Source organism: Manis javanica, chromosome 13 (genome assembly GCF_040802235.1).
Source record: "Manis javanica isolate MJ-LG chromosome 13, MJ_LKY, whole genome shotgun sequence".
Lineage (NCBI taxonomy): Eukaryota > Metazoa > Chordata > Mammalia > Pholidota > Manidae > Manis > Manis javanica.
The window spans coordinates 94,276,279-94,294,349 of NC_133168.1; the positions used below are offsets into that span (position 1 = coordinate 94,276,279).

General features: G+C 57.3%; 2 protein-coding genes across 16 annotated transcripts in view; one reads left to right on the top strand and one right to left on the bottom strand.

Annotated features, from left to right (window-relative positions):
• The window catches only part of DOCK6 (dedicator of cytokinesis 6), a 37,457-nt gene that overhangs the window by 16,893 nt on the left and 2,493 nt on the right, over positions 1-18,071 (bottom strand). For 7 of the 15 annotated variants that reach the window (XR_012124506.1, XR_012124505.1, XR_012124507.1 and 4 more), the window contains exons 2-23: positions 15,820-16,015; positions 15,021-15,196; positions 14,690-14,758; positions 14,315-14,444; positions 13,172-13,384; positions 11,899-11,984; positions 10,502-10,568; positions 10,254-10,403; positions 9,309-9,389; positions 9,049-9,202; positions 8,772-8,899; positions 8,558-8,651; positions 8,007-8,169; positions 4,895-5,012; positions 4,751-4,821; positions 4,451-4,589; positions 4,267-4,368; positions 3,467-3,553; positions 2,911-3,142; positions 2,512-2,673; positions 1,659-1,822; positions 1,116-1,220 (exon numbers count right to left, since the gene is read on the bottom strand). Coding sequence is in view for 12 of the 15 variants with exons in the window: in XM_073220376.1 (XP_073076477.1) it covers positions 1,116-1,220; positions 1,659-1,822; positions 2,512-2,673; positions 2,911-3,142; positions 3,467-3,553; positions 4,267-4,368; positions 4,451-4,589; positions 4,751-4,821; positions 4,895-5,012; positions 8,007-8,169; positions 8,558-8,651; positions 8,772-8,899; positions 9,049-9,202; positions 9,309-9,389; positions 10,254-10,403; positions 10,502-10,568; positions 11,899-11,984; positions 13,172-13,384; positions 14,315-14,444; positions 14,690-14,758; positions 15,021-15,196; positions 15,820-16,015 (2,887 nt within the window). In the remaining 3 variants the exon portion in view is untranslated. Of the gene's footprint in view, positions 1-1,115; positions 1,221-1,658; positions 1,823-2,511; positions 2,674-2,910; positions 3,143-3,466; positions 3,554-4,266; positions 4,369-4,450; positions 4,590-4,750; positions 4,822-4,894; positions 5,013-8,006; positions 8,170-8,557; positions 8,652-8,771; positions 8,900-9,048; positions 9,203-9,308; positions 9,390-10,253; positions 10,454-10,501; positions 10,569-11,898; positions 11,985-13,171; positions 13,483-14,314; positions 14,445-14,689; positions 14,759-15,020; positions 15,197-15,819; positions 16,016-18,071 lie in introns of those variants that run through there. The other 8 variants (XM_037003461.2, XM_037003460.2, XM_037003463.2 and 5 more) reach the window with 5 other exon arrangements.
• On the top strand, positions 5,742-7,972 carry ANGPTL8 (angiopoietin like 8). Its single transcript, XM_017662054.3, has 4 exons — positions 5,742-6,527; positions 6,728-6,889; positions 7,420-7,529; positions 7,636-7,972. The coding sequence occupies exons 1-4, from the start codon at positions 6,231-6,233 to the stop codon at positions 7,661-7,663; spliced, it is 597 nt and encodes a 198-aa protein (XP_017517543.3). The 5' UTR covers positions 5,742-6,230; the 3' UTR covers positions 7,664-7,972.

Sequence of the window (18,071 nt, forward strand, 5' to 3'; positions counted from 1 at the left end):
CGGAGCCGACCCAGCCCCGGGACCTGCCCTGGCCCCTGCCTCAGCACCCAAGGGCCCCCCAGACCCTACAGCCCCAGCCAGGTAACCCACTGCGGGGGCCGGAATCAGTGCCGCCTTCTGCCTGCAGCGCCCACCCTCCCACAACCTCTTCACTCTCTAGGTGCTCTTCAAGGCCTCAGAACCCAGAGGTCCCGCAGTCCGAGATGCCCCCTGCCCAGGCTAACAGTCCCCAGGCGCTACAGGTTGCAGGGTGAAGGCACACGAAGCTAGGACAAGATGTGGGCCAAGTGTGCGGGAGCCCAAGCCCGCAGGCCTCCTCCCAGTGCCTGGCGGTCTCCGAGCGTAGTGCCAGGTTTTACACATAAGCTTTTCTCTCACCTGGAACACCCACCCTTTCTTGGCTGGCTCTGTCTCACCCTTTGGGTTCCAGAAAAAAATGTTACCTCCTGGGAGGTGCGTCTGTTTGATGGGCGTCTATCTCCCCCGCTAGCTGGCAGCTCAGGAGCAAGGCCAGACCGAGGACCTGCACCCCCGGGAACAGCCCCCCTGCAATGCTCTAACTCCCAGCGGCTGCTGTGCCGAACACTTCCCTTCAAGTTTTCCCACATCTGAAAATTCAGAGCCTGGGGCACAGGGCTAGGACTCAGAGGCAGGTCTGGCTAAAGGCAAAGCCCCAGGAAGGGTCAGCATAAAGGGAGCTGCCCACAGCGGTCCCTCTGCCTGAAACAGGACGGAGCAGCCCAGAGGTTCTGTTCTGTCCCCGTGGCATCATTCAGGCTGCTGTGTCAAGAGGACAGTTGACAGTCACTGAACAGCGTGGGTTAAAGCAGAGATAGAGCCATGCAGGGCTGTGTGGTTACAGTGGCTGGATTTGCATGTCCTTTGCATGCTATTTGCATACCACCCCACCCATTCTGTCTCTGCCAGAGGCTGTGGTCTGTGTGGCAGCAAAAGGGTGGTTAAGAGAACCCTGTGATGCCTACAACACTGACTCCACTGCCCCAAACAAAGGCAGGAGGGGTCTGCCACCTCCTTTAGGCAGCCCACCCCTAGGTTAGTCAGCTGCACCAGGAAGGTGGGGGTCACATGCGTGCAGGGGCGAGTAGGGAGGGCACCTGTCTGGGGTCGGCCCCACAATAAGGGGGTGCCCGTCGCAGCACAGCCTTGCTGCCTCCTGGAGCATAAGCAGAATTCACCCAGGAGTGTGAGCGGTCGATGCCCTGGAGATACATGGGTAAGTGGTAGTAGAATCCATGGGCAGAAGGTGGGGAGAACAGCATGAAACACCAAGTGAGGAACACGGCCCTGCACCACATCTGTACTCCCATGGGCACCTACACGCAATCCTGGAAAATGTGTGTGCACGTGTGTGTATGGAGAGCATGAAATATATGCACCCATGTGCGCACATGCCCAGGGTACAGACACATATGCGCCTGCTCCACTCTGCACATACTGCTCTTTTCAGCAGCGCCAAGTTCCAGCCACATCCTCGGGTCAGCCCAGTGTGAGGCCCAAGTCAGTCCCCAAACTGTGACAGCCTTGCGGCCGGCCCTGCTGCCTGGAGTCAGGCCTTCATCTGTGCGGTCGGCTCTATGTCCTCCATCAACACTGAAATCCTTTGCCCACCACCTGGCAGCCAGGGCCCCCCATCCTACCTTGCTGGCCAGGATGCGGGAGACCTCATCGTCCACGGAGCCAGGGACCACCGCCAGGTCAGGGTTACTGCTGCTGATGCTCTTAGAACGGGCCAGGTAGAGGCTTGCGGGGCGGCCAGGGCCACGGGCCAGCGTGGCAGGCTGCACCGTCACTGGAGGGGCCCCTGAGGATGGAGGGGATCTGGTCAGCCACCTGCCCACTTGCCCCAGTGACCCGGTGCCCCTTCCTAGTCAGCTGCCCTTGGTGAAGTCCCGTCTCCAGGTTCCTCACCTGTAAAATGGGTGTGATCATGGCTGCTGCCTCAAAGTGACTGCCTCAAAGGGAGGCAGGAAAAGTTCAGCACTGCCAGGCATACAGTAAGTGCCTGGAGGGGTTAGTGGTTATCATTCATCATTTAGCAAATGCAAAAAAATCCACCTTTGTTTAGTGCTCACTGTGCCAAGCGTTTTGCATGGATTACTGCATCATTTCTATTACCAGCCCGCTCATGAGGGAGGTATCGTTGCTATCCTCGTTTTACAAATGGAAAACAGGCCCAGAGAGGTGAAGGCACTTGCCCAGGGTCACAGAGCTTGTAGGAGGCCAAGCTGGGGTTCAAACTCAGGCAGCCCAGCTTGAGTCCCCGCTTGAGCTACTGCAGATTCTTGCGGGCTAGCTGAATCACCTGCCAGTCCTGCATCCGAAGACCACACCCCTGGGGGGTGGGGTAAAAGTGGGCAAAAAGTTATGTCTCTCTCCCAAACCAGCCATGGCCCACGTGGCCTCAGGGCCTTTACACCTGCTGTCCCCTCTGACTAGTATTTTCTACCCCCAGAGGTTTCCTTCCCTCCAGGGTCTCCCAACCACACTCACCGCCTGGGAAGCTGGGCTCAGTGCCAGGCAGTCGGAAGGCGTAGTAGACATAGGCAGCCAGCAGCGGGCAGTGACCACGGGTGTCCTGGGCAGCTTCCAGGCTTCGGTGGACGAGGCTGACTACATGGGCCATTGCTTCAAAGGCCCCACGACCTAGGTTCACTGCCGGGCAGAGCAGAGGTCAAGGACCCCTTGCCACCCCAAGGAAGAGACTCTAGGATCCAAGGCTATCAGAAGGTCACAGGGACCTGCTCAAGGCCCAGGGCGCTGGGGGCCATTTTTCAAATGGGAAAGCTGAGGGCAGAGAGATAAATAGGCTGTAGGAGGTCACCCAGGAGCAGGGGACGGGGGGGCCCCTGTCCAGATGGGGAAATTGAGGTCTGGGGCACACCCACTCACCAATCTGGCCGCCGATGACTGGGGGCCGTGTGACCAGGTGTGCAAGCTTGTCCAGCACGTGGTGCGAGAAGGCAACCAGGGGCTCAGGGCTGGCAAGGCGCAGTGCCGCCAGGCTGGCCCGCAGCTCCTGCTCCACGGTGCCCTCGCTCAGCACAGTGTCCTTGAGCCGGAGCGGGAAGGCCCCCTCCTCCAGTACATGCACCAAAGTGAAGAACTTGTCCAGGTGGGGGTCCTGGGGGAGGACCAGGGGCCATCAGGCGGGGCTGGGAGGTCCCCTGGGGATCGAGTGAGGGACTGACCTGGCAGAGACACCGAGGCCGGGACCAATGAACTGATAATAAATGAGGAAAGGAATGTTTGAATATGTTTCAATTATGTTTGAAGGGAGCGGAGGGGGGAGTGATCACAGAAATAGCAAGGGACAACAGAGGAGCAGGGGGACGACAGGACATGCACAGGGCCAAAGCCCCAGCTCCAACGGCCACTGGCACGTCCGCCCCCGCCTGAGTCAACAGCAACCCTTGCCCAACTCCTGGGATCTCGCCCCACCCCCTACCTGGGGGTGCACAGAGGACACAGCCGTGAGCTCCACGCTGAACACGCCCTTGTGGCCGTCCACCCAGCGCATGCCCGGCAGCGCCACCTGTGGGAGGGACGCACAGGGTGGGCACTGGCCAGCCCCTCCACCCCCACTGGTCAGGCTGCCAGACACAGCCCTTGCGACACTCTGACCTGAACACGGCCCCACCTTGGGGAGCAGCTGGGCACCCTGTCCCCGGCCCAGCCCAGAGTGTGGGGCAGATGGAAGGGAGCACCATGGGGTCCACTGGGCAGGCTGGAAGCCCAAGACACAAGGACAGAAAGTGGACACCCAGAGGACTGTTACTGGAGGGAGTGAATAAGGAAATAGCACGATGGGAGGTCTGGGGGTCCCCAGGGCATGACTGACAGCTCAAGGGTAATTGGGGGGGTGACAGCACTAACAGGACCCTGGAAGTTCTACTGGAGGGGGACAGTGATCAGGGAAGCAGGCAGGGCTGGAACAGAGAGGAATGGGGGACACTGAATGTAGAGGTGGGGTTAATGGGGGACAGGGAAGGACGCATGGGGGCAGTAGACCCACAGAGGCAATAACAGGGGTGATGAGGCAGCCAGCGGCCCTGGAGGTCCTAGCAGAGGACAAGGTTCCCAGGGGTGCTAATGGGAGGACAGCAGGGCACGTATCAGGCAGGGACCAGGAGATAGGAGAGTCGCGGACGTTGACAGGGGTCGGTGGTGGTGGGAGGGCGGGTCCCATAGGCAGGAGCCTGGGGAGAACTGTCACACCCTGGGAGGGAGGGGGTCCAGGACACATACGTCAGGTGTGAGCACGGAGTAGCTGGGCGGGGGCTGGTCCACGGACACCGGGAGGCAGAAGGGGCCCGTCCTCAGGCGGCCGTGCTGCAGCAGGGGGATCCACTGGGGAAAGGCTGGGCGTCAGGCGCGGGCTGGGCAGGGCCAGGAGGGAGGGGTGGGCGCAGGCCGGCAGGGGGTGGCTCACAGTAAAGCCCACAGGAGTCTCCAGGGCTGCGCCTGGCCGGGGCTGGCAGCTGACATGGTAGAAGGTGAACAGCAGGTGGTGGTTCTCAGTCACGCAGGCGGGAAGACGCAGTTTGAACTCCTCGTAGAACTCGGGTGACCTGCCAGGGCCGGGCGGGGGGCTCTGCTTGGGGCTGCGTTACCCCCGGCCCACCCCACGCTCCTGCCACGCATTTCCTCATAGCATCCCAGCACCGACCCCTCCCTCCCCTCTTCTTGCCCCAGTTGTCCACTACTGCCCCATCCCCCCAACCCCACGTACTTGTTATGATAGACCACTGGGGTGAAGGCCTCTCGGGTGAATTCACTGCAGCTAGACTTTCCAAAGATGACCTGGGGGAGTGGGGACGTGAGCAGCCCACTGGGGACACACCGCCCCCCGCCTCCCTCAGGCCTGGCCACTGACCGGCAGCGCCTGGCCGGGGTCCTCGCTCGCCATGTACTGCACTCGCACGGCGAGGTTGCGCACGGAGCCCTGGCGGCTGCTGAAGTTGAGGCAGTGTGGGTACACGTACAGCAGGTTCCTGCGGGTGCAGGGGAGCGTCACAGGGACAGAGAGACTGGGCTGCTGGAATGGCGGGACGGGCCTTGTGGCTGGGGCACTGAGGGCCGGGTGAGGGGCGTGAGACATGACTAGCAGAGAGCGGAGGACAGTCAGACACCCTCAGAGAACAGACGGGGGTAGAGCGGGTCAGAAGGTGGGAACACAGAGGGACTTGAGGGGACACAAATGAAGCACAGTGAGATGGAGGGCAGGGGACATGGGGGTGCCCAGGGCTGCGGTCTGAGAGCCGGCCAGTGGGCAGGACTGAGCCCCGCCTGGGCTGAGCTGCCCCTCACCCAGCTCCGGGGCCTGGACTCCCCCCAGCAGAGGCCACTAGAGCTGTGTGGCCAGTCTCTTGGGTATGTGAAGGGAGACCAGAATCAAAAGTAGAGGCTGGGCTAGAGTCAGGGTTCTGCTTCCCACCCCCAGGGGCAATGATGCAAGCTCCACCCTCCCTCTCAGCCTCAGATTCCCTATCAGTATAATGGGAGCACGGCCCAGCTAAGCCTTTGTCACACCACCAGTGATGATAAACAATGACAATCATTGCACCAAACACTAACACCTACTGTGTGCCAGGTCCCAATCTAAGCACTCAATGAGTAACAACTCACATCTCACAAGCAGCCTGTGAAGGGGGACTAATGTCACCCCCATTTTACAGGCAGAGAAACAGAGATACTTGTCCACAGTCATCCAGGGAGAAAAACGAGTTGGTACAGATCCAGGCCATGTGTGGGACCTTGGAGTTGGGCTGGTGGCCCATTCCCCAAGCTCCGAGCTAGGCCCAGAAAGATCCCAGCATGGCGGGCTTGTGGGAAGGGTTTGAGATCAGCTGCCGTCATGACAGTGAAATAGCTCTGGGCAAACAGGCGGTGCTCATAAAAACCTCAGTGTTATTCCTGTTATTGTCGAGCCTACCCACGAGTGGGAAAACCAAGGCTCAGGGCCTCTGGTGGGACCTTAGCCTCCCCTCTCCCAATGCCCCCAGCCCGTATCTGGCTGAGCCCCAGCCAGCGTGATCCTGGCGTGGCCCACGGACATCTGCCTGATGCAATTGTCGCGCCACCGCCAGGTCCTTGCACAACATGGGGCACCCAGCTGGCCAGTTAACGATTGACCGGGAGTCGGGGGGTGGCCGGGGCATAAAAGGCAGCAGCAGTGACACTGTGGCCGCACCCTCAGACCCTCCTCAGCCATGCCCACGCTCACACTGTGCCTTCTGTGTGCCCTGGCAGCAGTGGCCCGGCCTGCTTTGGCGGCTCCCGTGGGCAGACTGGAGCCAGCGCAACATGAGGAGCTGACCCTGCTCTTCCATGGGGCCCTGCAGCTGGGCCAAGCCCTCAACGGCGTGTACAGGACTACGGATGCACAGCTGACAGAGGCCAGGCACAACCTGGACCTCTATGGCCGTACACTGGGGCTCCTGGGGCAGGAAGTCAGCCGGGGCCGGGATGCAGCCCAGGAGCTACACACAAGCCTGTTGGAGATGCAGGTAGGCATTGCAGTTGGGGTGTTGTGGGCTGGGTAGGAGTCTGCAGCAGAGTTAGGTCTAGGGTGACCGACTGTCTGGGTTGGCCCAGGACTGAGGGGATTCCTGGAATATAGGACTTTCAGTGTTAAAATTAGGCAAGTCCAGGCAAACAAAAATGAGCTGAGCATCTTATTAACTAACGCCCATAATCTATTGATCAGATGGAGGAGAATGCTCTAAAGCTGCAAGCAGAAGCTATAGCCCAGGCTCTGGGAGAGGTGGCCCAAGGACAGCAGGTGTTACATGAAAGCATGCAGCAGCTGGAAGTCCAACTGAGGGATGTTTGGCTGGACCATGCCCGCCAGGAATTTGAGGCATTAAAGGTAAGATGCTCCCAGTCCTGGGGGAATTGAGACCCTGATCCCCAGACAGAACTTTCTTCTAACCTTGAATCCTAGAGACATTCCCTGGTTGACTTTCCAGAGCTCTGGCCTCTACCCTGTGTGACCGTGGGCAAAAAAACCACATCTCATGCCTCAGTTTCCCCATTTGCAAAGAGAGGCAACAACTGATGTCTCAGTGCCAAATCAGGGGCTCGACGCAGATAAAATATTTAGCGTGGGGCAAGGCACATGGTAGTTACTCAATTAACGTATACCACTAGAATAATAGTTCTGGAATCCAGTAAGTACCCAGCACTGTTTTATGTTATTTAATAACCTATATCATGCTCATTAATAAGTGCATGAAGTGAGTTCTATTTTACTCCACTTTACAGTTGGGGGAGTTGAAGCCAGAGAGAGGCAATGAAATGCCAGGCGACTGAGACGTAATGGGGGCTGTGCCACAGGGCAAGGTTGGACGATGGGAGTTGAGGCAGTCCCCAGCTGAGGTTTCTGTCCTGACCCTACAGGCCCACGCTGACAAGCAGAGCCACACCATGTGGGCCCTCATGGGCCACGTGCAGCGACAGAGGCAGGAGATGGCAGAGCAGCAAGAGCGGCTACGACAGATCCAGGAGAGGTGAGCCTGGTGGGGGGATGGGTAGGCAGGGCTGCTGGGTAGAGGGGTGCACAGGGCATTGGGACGGGGGTCCCTTCGCGTTGGCTGAGACTCAGCTGTCTCCCAGACTCCACACAGCAGCGCTCCCAGCCTGAGCCTGCCTGGGCAGAACTGAGGACCAACCATTCACACACCGAGGGACGCTTTCAGGCCCCACGTGGCCCCTGCCCAGGGAGGAGCAGCTGGTCTGCTGGAATCCGCCAGGGCGCTGGGCCCCACTTCCAGCAGCGGAGCAGAGACAGAAGTAGGCGGGATGCAGACAGAGAACATGGCCCCGTCGCGGAGTGCAGGAAGGGCATGTCCCTTTTATGCCCACCCGCCCCTCATTAAAGCAGAGCAACAGCATCTCACCCTGTGTGTCTGGGAGAATGGGGACCTCGCTTTGCATGATGGCTGAGTGGCCCCCCTCCAATGCCGAGCTGGGCCCCAGAGGTGTACCTGTAGCTGGTGTGTGGGGCATACACCTCCCGGGCTGGGAACTCCAGGATCTCCTTGGTGGGACGGCCTCTGGGGTCTGGATAGGGCTTGACGTGAAGCAGCTCCGGAGAGAGGCAGAAGTGGGGGTTCTCGGGGGCCGGGGAGATGTCGATCTTGAGCTGGGCTGAGGAAGGGAAGGTCTGCACCTGCTCAGGAGCCTCCGGGCCCGGGCGGGGGAGGGACAGGCCTCACCCTCTCTAGGCTTCAGATGCCCTCTGGTGGCTCTGTCCCTCACGTGCTAAGGCCAGAAGTTGTCCTCAACTCCTTTATCTTACCCTATATTTGACCAGCTCTGTCTGCAAGACCCATGTCTCCATTACCACAACCCTGGTGTGACCCACTGTCTTATTTATTTGTTTACCATATGTGGTCCCCATTAGAGATCCAGGCTTGGCAGCCAGGGATTTGTCTATCACAGTCACCATCTTGACCTGGCACAGCAGGTGTTCAGTGTGGGTTTGTTGAGTGACTGTATAAGAGTGACAAGCCTTGTTTATGGGGTGTGCACACACCGGTGACGGGCCGTAGGCGCCGCAGTAGAGATGACGGGCGTCGCATGTCAGCCAGGAACTTGAAGAGGTCCTCGTCACTGAGCCTCTCGGCCTCCTGCATAGGACCGGCCCCCCATAAGCTGGGTCCCTTGGGGCCTGGGTAGCCACAGGGTTGGAAAGGGGGTTGTCCCTGGTCACCCCTTATCTCTAGCCCCCTGTCCCACTGTCAGGACACCTGCTTAAAGAAGTTGGTGACAGTTAGGGTGGCTGGGCGGAAGCCAGAGAAGCTGCAAGCGTCGTCCCCACAACTCATCCTGTCCTGGGGCCCCCGACGGCGGCGCTCAGTCCAGGCAGGTCGACGCTCTAGCGGAGGCATTGATGGAGCGGGAGAGGACGGGAACGCAGGGGGAAGAAAAAATGGTAATTCAGCGTGGTGCCAAGTTTGGCTAGCAGAGGGCGCGCTTTCCCCTCCCCAGTAGCTCCGCCCCGGCGTCTCAGCCCCGCCTCCTCACCGCCCTCAGAGTCTGAGTCGCGGTCGGGCTGCCCCGCGCTGCTCACGATGTTGGCCAAGTGCACTGCCGTCCAGGCGAAGGGCATGCGGTAGCGGCCCAGGCGGGTGCAGAACTGCTCGGCCGCCAGGCGCAGCTTCTCCAGCTTCTCTTTGTTCTGCGGGGAGATCCCCCCCCACACACACCCCATGAGCTCAGGGCCGCAGGCCTGCTGACCTGGCGATCCACCCCTTCACCACCTAATCCAGCCTGCGCGTGCTTACCTTGGCTGTGTCCACCTCCTTCATCACCATGTAGGGCTCACAGCACTCACTGATGTCCCCCTGCTGCAGCACCTTCTCCAGCTGGGGGGCAGGCAGGCCCAGTGAAGTGCTGCCTGGACCCCAAACTTCCCATCCCACCCCCAACCTCCTGGACCCCTCATGAGCCCCCAGACACCGTATCCAGCTAGGGCTCTCACTCCAACACCTCCTGTGGCTCCCACTGTCTTCAAAATTGAGTGCTAACAGTCAGCTTGCCTGGCCAGCTGCTTCCTCCCTGCCCTTCGAACCCAACCAAGACTCCGCATTTTCCGTACATTTACATTTTTCTTTGTCAGTATGAACAGAGGCTACTCAGAACACGGCTCTGGGCCACAAGGCCTGGACCCCAATCCTGACCATGTGGGGGCTGTGGGACCCTGAGCAGGTCCCTTACCCATTCTGTGCTTGTTTCCCCTTCTGTAAAATGGGGGGCATGGCAACCATTTCCTGGGGCTGCTGTGGGGACTAAAGGTGGGAATCCTGGGAAGCTTGCATGACTGAGCAGCGCCTGCCTGTAGGTGCTCGATTAGTGCTCATTAGCACCTAACTGAACATCTGAGAAAGAGATTTGAGGTCCCTCCTGGAAATAGAAAAACCCAAACCAATGTGCCAAGCAGGTCTTTCCTCCCCTACTAAACCGAAAAATTCTCAACTTAAAAAAACATTTTAAATGTCTGTCTGCATGTACTAGAGTCTCAGCTTGCTGTCACCTCCTCATAGAAGGCCTCCGTGATTTCTCCCCACCTGGGCTGGGTCAAGAGCCTCCTCCAGGCTTGCCAAGCTGCCCGTTTCCCCAACAGCGCCCTTCACGCATCCCTCTTGGTGACATCTGTCTTCTTCCATGAGAGCAGGAACCACACTGGGGCATTCACCATTCCCACCCCCTTGCTCAGCCCCAGTGGGCACCTTGATGACCAGGAAGATGTCAGGCGAGGGGTAGGTCACGGAGAAGATGGCAGAGCGGGCCAGGGTGGAGATGGCGGGGTGGGTGCTGTGGGCCCGCAGTAACCCCTTCATGGAATCCGAGTTCAGGTCGAAGTAGAAGTTCTCTGAGATCTGGGGGCACAAGAGGTAGCTGGGCCACCACCTCCAGGAAGCCCACCTCTCTGCAACGAGGAGGAAGATGGGGAAGAGGAGGAGAAAGGGGGTCTTACCTTCTTCTTCTCCCGCACATCGTACAGAGCCAAGATGCCAAAGATGGGTTCAATTTCGATCTCAAACCTGCAGTGAATGGGGGCTCTCTGGCCAAGGAAGTCCCTGACGCTCCCACCGCCCACACCCCTGCTCCCTCGTGAAGCCCAGCCCACCTGGGTGCACTGTGTCTGTGTGTGTATGGGGGGTGGGCGTCTGACTCCCATGGGGCCACCTGGAACCATTATTTAAGGACTTGCAGGAAAGGCCCGTCCCGTTTTGCAAAAGGGGAAACTGAGGCACCAAGGTTTGGGTTTTTTTTTTCTCATCCTCTCTCAGTAAGTCACACAGAGCCCCTCCCTCACAACCGTGGCTCTTGTTCAGTTGGGGTGTTGGCACTTTCTGGCACAACACTCCCCCACTCTCGAAATTCTCGACTCCTGGGCCTCCCTGTCTCTCCTCTCTGGGGTGTTCTCTGCCATCTCTGCCATCTCTAGGTCCTGTCTGCACTCGCCAGGACGGCCCCTGGAACTGCCTCTGTCTTACTCCACCCTACTGGCCCCTACTAACCATGTGCCTTCTAAGGAAGCAACTTACAATTTAAAGTTTCAAGCATCCCCACTGTCCTGAGAATAAAACCTGGCATGGCCCGGCCCTGCCCACCTCTTGGCCTTATTTTTCCCCTCTCCAGATGTCTTATGGCATCTGCCACCTGTACAGCCCTGTGTGGGCACCCCACAGTTGCGTGTTTTATAAACAGCAGGCACTCAGGGAGTGTTTGAGTGACTGGAGGAACCTACAGAGCCGGTACCCAACCCCTGTGCTTGGGCCAGCAGCCCACCCGGGCCCCAGGCCAGACTGGGCCTCCTTTTCCTGCCGCCATCCAGGCAGGAACTCAGGGTGGGGAGGGGCCGGCCAGGCTTGGGTCCAAGGCCACATCCGGTTCATTTCCATTCCCACGCACTTCTGGCTGCTCCCAGGGGGCCCATGTGGAGGGGGCCTCAGTCACTGGATGCCAGGCCCAGGGTTACCAGTGTCCCCTCCAGCCTGGGTCCCAGCAGCGAAGCAATTGTCAAGACTCAGGCCTCACAAGTCATGTGATCTTGGGTACAATGACCTCGCCACTCTGTGCCTCAGTTTCCCCTCTGTCCACTTCACAATGTTGTGGTGAAGATCTGAGTTGATATATGTGATGGGCTGAGAACACGGCCCAGCACATAGTTGGTGCTTAAGGATCAGCAGCTTTGCGTAATGAAAAAAAATGTCTTATTTCCCATCTAAAAGTCTATGAGCATCCTCACGGGTCTCAGGAGTACACAGGTAACAGCATAGCTTGTGAATGAGCACCAACCATATGCCTGAACCACAGGCCACACGGGACCGAGTGTGCCTAAAGGGAGGGGTGGGCTAGCACACTCACTTCAGTGACAGACACTTGACCAGGATCCTCCGTCCAAAGTGCTCACGGGGTGGCTCCGGGCGGCTGCAGCGTTCCACAGCCTCATCCTAACAAGGCCAGAGGGGACAGCTGGGACCCGTGCTCCAAGAAGGGCTTGGAACATGCAGCCTAAGGCCAGCTCTGTCCCCAACCTAACTAGAAACTTCTTCCAGCCCCTTGCATCTGAGCCTTTACACATGCTTTTCCCCTTGCCCGGAATGCCCTTCTCCCCTCCTCTGCCCAATGTCTGCTCCTAGTTCAGTTGCAGCTTAGCCAGCACGTCCTGGCAGGCACAGTCTCTGGTGCTCACAATGCCCTGCAATGGACCACAGGGCTTAGACATTAAGGGCTGCATGAGGGACAGTTTCTGGCACCTTATCAAGGCACTACTCTGTCTGTAATTTCTTGGCAGGAGGGTCTATACTATACTAGACTGTGAACTCTGAGGGCAGGGACTGGGTCTACCTTGCCACACAGCAAGCACCCAAACATGTTAGTTGAACAAATACAGAGATATACAGAAGGTACCTACTAAAAATTGGTTGGATGAGCATAGGTGTATATGGAGAGCATTCAATTAATGCCAGCTGGACATATACTAGGCATAACTGATCGAATAAATAGAGGTATGTACAGTACACACTCAACAGATAGCTTGAGGGAAACAAAAACGTATACACTTGGTACCCAATAAAGTTTGGTTGGATAAATTTAGGCATATATAGTAGGTACGCAATAACTATTAGTTGCTTGAATGCTGTGGATATACAATACCAGTTGAAAAAATATGAGCGTATAGTAGGTACCCAATAAATGCGGGATGGTTAAATATAGCAGTATACATAAAATAAATAAAAGCCACTGAATATGTAAATACATACAGTATTTGCCCAATAATTGCTGGTTGGATCTATACAGGGGTATATAAGGTGTCCAATAAGAGCCACTGAATTAAAATATGTAGGGTATATACTAGGTGCCCCATAAATGTTGGTTGGATAAATATACATATACATGGTAGGTAGCTCAATAAATATTGGTTCTGTATGACTAAAGAGAGGACTACCGAGTAGGCATACATTAAGTGTTGGCTGAATAAATAAAGAGGCATATAGTAGGCATCCAATAAAAGTCACTGAATAAAAAGCAGGGTATATAGTATGCACCAGTAAGTGTTTATGGGATAAAATACAAAGATACATGTCAGCTGGGTGGGTATTGGCCTCAGGGCCCGTGCAGGACTGCTGGCACCCACCTCATCGGGCGCCGGGTAGAGGGTGAGCAGGGCGCGGGCTCGGTGCTGCCGCCGCAGGGCCTCATTGCGCCGGTCCACATCCTCGGGGGCCGCGCGCTCCAGCAGCGAGGGCAGCAGTGAGTCAGCTGCCAAGTTCCTCAGGTCGAAGATGCCAGAGGCACCACTGCTCCGAGGGGTGTCATCTAGGGAGCCTGAGGAGTGCCGGGGGTCATCCTGCCGGTGGAGAGCGTGCAAGAGCTGAGGGACAGCTGCGTGCACCTTCATCCCGCTCAGGTGGGGCTGTCCTCATGCCTATTCCGTAGACGGGGGAGCTGAGGGCCAGGGAGTGGGGTCACCACTACAAGGGTCACCTGGGGACTTTGCTGACGCTCCTTCCAGAAACTGTCGGGGGAGGACCCCATGTTTACCATGGTTGGGAAAGGCTACTCCTATCCCCAAGGTCTGGGCTTCACATATGAACCTCTTCCAGCCTATCGGAACACAACATCTACCAGCCCCAGCGATTGGCTCCAAGGTAAGGACGTGCCCTGGCTGGGCCAATGAGAGCCTTCCCTGGGACTTTGCTCACTGTTGCCAGGAGAGTTCTTCCCACTGGGACTGTCACTGCCTCAGGATGGCGCCTGATCTCCCCGATTCAGCTGTGGTCATAGCCAGACTAGGCTGATTCAAATCCCAGCTCAGCTCTATAACCCTGGGTCTCCGACCCCAACTCTGAAGGCCTCAGTTTCCCCATTTACATCTAAAAATGGTAACAATGGAAACAAAAACAATAACTCTTCGTACAATTACTATTGGTATAAAGTAGGTGTTCAGTAAATGTTGGTTGACAAAATACAGGCTCAAGACCCAGTGGGCAGTGACAACCCTCTAATTACCTTGCCGTGCCTCGGTTTCTTTATCTGCAAAATGGGTGTTGCACTGCTTCACAGGATGAAAGGTGAGGACAAGTGTAAAGCATTCAGTACATACTAAGCACTTATTAAATGCTTATAATTATTACCCTGCACTTTTCACTCATAGAGCTGATACATTTCTTTTTGGGTTCAAGGCTTGTTTGGACCACTTCCTGTCACATGCGACTGAGAGCTGGGGTTGGAGCGCACGCCCCTACCGCTGGGCGATGCCTGGGCAGGGCTCTCTCACCGAGTCCTCCGGGCCGGAACGGTCGTCCCCAGAAGCACCCTGCTCAAAGACCTGGCGGGTGAGGCCCTTCTGTCGCTCTCGCTGCGTCTCAGTGGTGATGGGGCTGTATGCCATGCTCAGATGCTGGTACCTAGGGAGAGGCGGAGCTGGGTGGGTAGCAGGGATGAAGGCTCCCCGGGGCTCCCCGACATGCTGACGCATGCACAAGGTCCAAGCGATGACTGTAAGGCCAGCCACCTTCCCAGTACTCCATGAGAGATCTTGCAGGGTCAGTGGGCAGAGAAATAGCAGGACTGGTCCCAATCAGCAAGCTCTTCTGGGCTCAAAACTGGCCTCTTGACCCTCTACCCCGAGCTGCCCCAGAACCAGACCCACCTCCTGTGGGCGATGATCCAGTCCTCTGCGTACATCTCCACTGCGGCCCTCACCTGGGCATCCAGCTTTCTGCACAAAATAAAATCAGAGTTAGCACAGGCAGGGCCCTGTGTTAATCTTCCCAGTGGCTGTGAGGTGAGGCCTGCCTTCTGCCTGCTTCAGAGATACACACAGATGGAGGCTCAGAGAGGGAGAGTGACTTGTCCAAGGTCACACAGCTGAACCAGGAGTTGAACTTGCGACTGTTGGAACTTGATGGGAGAGGGAGTGCAGACAGGCATGCAGAGGCAGAGTGGAGCTACAGGCAGACAGGGCATCGGGTTCCACCCACCCATCCTCGGGGACCGCGGGCTCTGTGGTCCGGCATTCTCGGCTCTGCAGCAGCAACTCCAGGTCATCCGCTGGAAACTCAACCAGGTCCCGGAGGGGCCCAGGTTCGGCATCTGGTGGCCGGCTCTGGAGCACGTCCTCAAAGTCCAGGGGCTCTATGACTTCAGTCAATGGGACCTGGAAAAGCAAAGTGGCTGTGACCCCTACCCTGGGGGCTGGCAGGTGAGTGCAGGTTTGGGTTGGCTTTGGGTGGTGGGAGCTATAGAGGGTGTTGGAGCTGCAGAGAGGCCATGGAGGGCAGTGAGCTCAGACTCCTCCACCCCCACCCTGGCTCAGCCCGCTTTCCAGGCAGGAAATCACACCCTGTGTCTGGAGGGGCAGGGAACTAAAAGAACATTGACTGCATGCAACACAGAAAGAGACAATTCCTAAGGAAGGGGGCAAGGCAGGGCTCCTCCACCCCCACAGCAGCCGGAAGTCCCTCCCATCCTCTGACCTCCCTCCCCCATCCCCATCTGGGTGGTCCAGGCAGCAGGAGGTGGGGCACAGCAGGCTAGGGTGTCCTCCCCTGACCACCCACGGGGCTGCTGCACCCTGCCCCGCTACCCCCCAAGCATCTGCAGAGTTGGGGACACAGGAATGGGGACAGCCCTGGGGAGGGGACCCTTCCGTGCCACAGCTGGATGGCCTCAGCTGGGGCACAGGACAGAGCACTAATGTAGGGGCGGGTGGGACAGCGGCCGGGCGGAGGGGAACTTCACCTCTGCCAGGCGGCCAGGGGACATCTCCCAAACACTCACCCCCAGGGAGCTGCTGCAGCGCCTGCTGGAGTGGGGGGAGCCACTCCGTTCCCGGGACACCTGCTTCCGCACTTCGGCTGCCACTGTCCTGCGGGGACAGGAAGGGGGCCCTGGGAACAGGAAAGCTTGGCCAGCGGGGCCCTGAGAACTCTGGCTGTGGGGCCAATAAATCCATTCTATGCAAGGGAAATCCAGGCTGTGTCAGGAAAAACACAGGCCGTGGGCCAAGGGAACCTGGGCTCTGAGACGCACAGCTCTGGGTCTGTGGGGCCCGGGGCTTTGGCCGGCACGGAGCCCCCAGCACCCCCCAAGCCAGGCCTGGGACCCTTCCAACCCTGCTCCAGGCAGATGGGGGAGCTGCCACTAAGCAGGGCCTGAGGATCATAGACAAATCCCCTCTCTTTAACCCTGACCCCACATGGGGGCCTCCAGCTTGAGACCCCAACCTCACTCCTTCTCTGTCCCTGTATCCTATTTATTTCTCTGTCGACTATCCCGGACTCTTGCTCCTGTTGGTTGAGCTGGGGGTAAGGTTTGAGGGCAGAGCTTCTAGGAAATTCAAAGGGTGTTCAAAATGAGGGATTTGTCTCAAACTCCTAAAGTGGGGGCCACCTCCTCTGGAAGCCTGGGCACATAGGGACCTGCGGTGATTTATGAAAGATCCTGGGACCAGCGACTGTCTGTGCTCTGGTTCCAGCTGTTTTGCGTCTGCTGCCTCACAGCAGGGAGAGGGAAGGAGGGAGGGGTGGACCTCCCACTTCATTGTGCCTTTGGCCTTGGAGAGAGCTTCTGGGGGTGGGAAGTGGGAAGAGGCTGGGTCCCCAACACTGTGGCCACAAGAGCCAGTTTCATGAGTCACAGGGCTCTGCACTTGGAGCTGGTCAAGCATGGGTGAGTGACGTCCCTTCTCTAGACCTCTGGGCTCAATGGCAGTACCCATGCCTTCCTGACTTGTTCTGAGTGCAGGGTCTGGCCCACAGTGGATGCTCAGTTAAGGCTCACTGTCCTTGAGAACCATGTTGTCCTCAAAGGATCCTGGGAAACTGGAATTTCTGGCCCGGTTTTTTTATACCAAAGGGGAGTGAGGCTCAGAGAAGGGTTTGTAACCCACCCAGGGTCACACAACTGTGCACAGTGGGGCCTAGAATTAAACCGTAGTCTGCCAGAGTCAAAGTCTGTGCCCTCCATTACAGGGAGCAGGGCCAAGAACATGGGCTCCAGAACCTGCCTCTACCCTGCCCCACAGAGGTCCCATCCAGTGTCAGGACATCAGCACCCTCTAAATAGTGCTGAGTCCTTGGGTCCATCCCGGGTGGCATCTGCCTCCTTTACATGCCCACATGGGGGTCGCTTGCAGCTGTCTTGCAGGCTGCATGACCAAAGCTGCCCTCCCACCATCTTCCCTGTCTCACCAAACGCAGCCCAGTGCTGTTGGGTGCTCAAGACTCACACTTCGGAGTCATCCCCAGGTCCTCTCTCCTTCTAACACCCACATCAGATCTGTTTCAAACGCGTCCATGGAGCCCATTGCAAAGAGGCAAAACGTTGTGCTGAATTTAGTGGTTTTTCGCCAGAAGTGGCCTCAGAATTGCAAAGATCAGGTGGTAGGTTATAGCTATGGGTGAGGTTATCCTCCTAAGGGGAAAATCAACGACCCTACATGATGCTAAAGGGATGCTCGGATGGGAAAGATGAAATGGTGGCAAAACCAGTAATTCATGTGAGACTGTACTTCACCCATGTCTGGCCACGTTAACAAAGGTCTACCCTCACAAGGGAGGAGGACGGTAAAACCAGAAACAAGAATGACATAAGCCTTGGATTATGTTCCCACTTTTGTAAAAGTGAGGGAAGGAAATAAATCCATACATAAGCCTACCCCTCCCGGACTGGCAGAAAATGTTAAAGACAAATAATCTGCATGCAGCAAGGATGCAGAGCAATGCGGACTTTCATCTCCTGCTGGGAGAACTCCTCTGGAAAGCCACCTGCCATTATCTAGCAAAGTTGAAGAGATGCCAATCTAGCAATTCCATTCCAAGGTGTGGATACTCAGGAAGAAACACATGGCAGAGAAATATCTGTGGCAACCCTGATGTCAACAGCCCCAAAGTGAAACAATGTGTTCCTTGACAAAAAATAGAGAATAATATGTTCAATCAAGGGAATAGCATGCAGCCATGAAAAAGGATGGACCTTATTATAGGCAACAGCACAGGTGAGCCCTCCTCCTGCCATTCCGCTGGGCATTC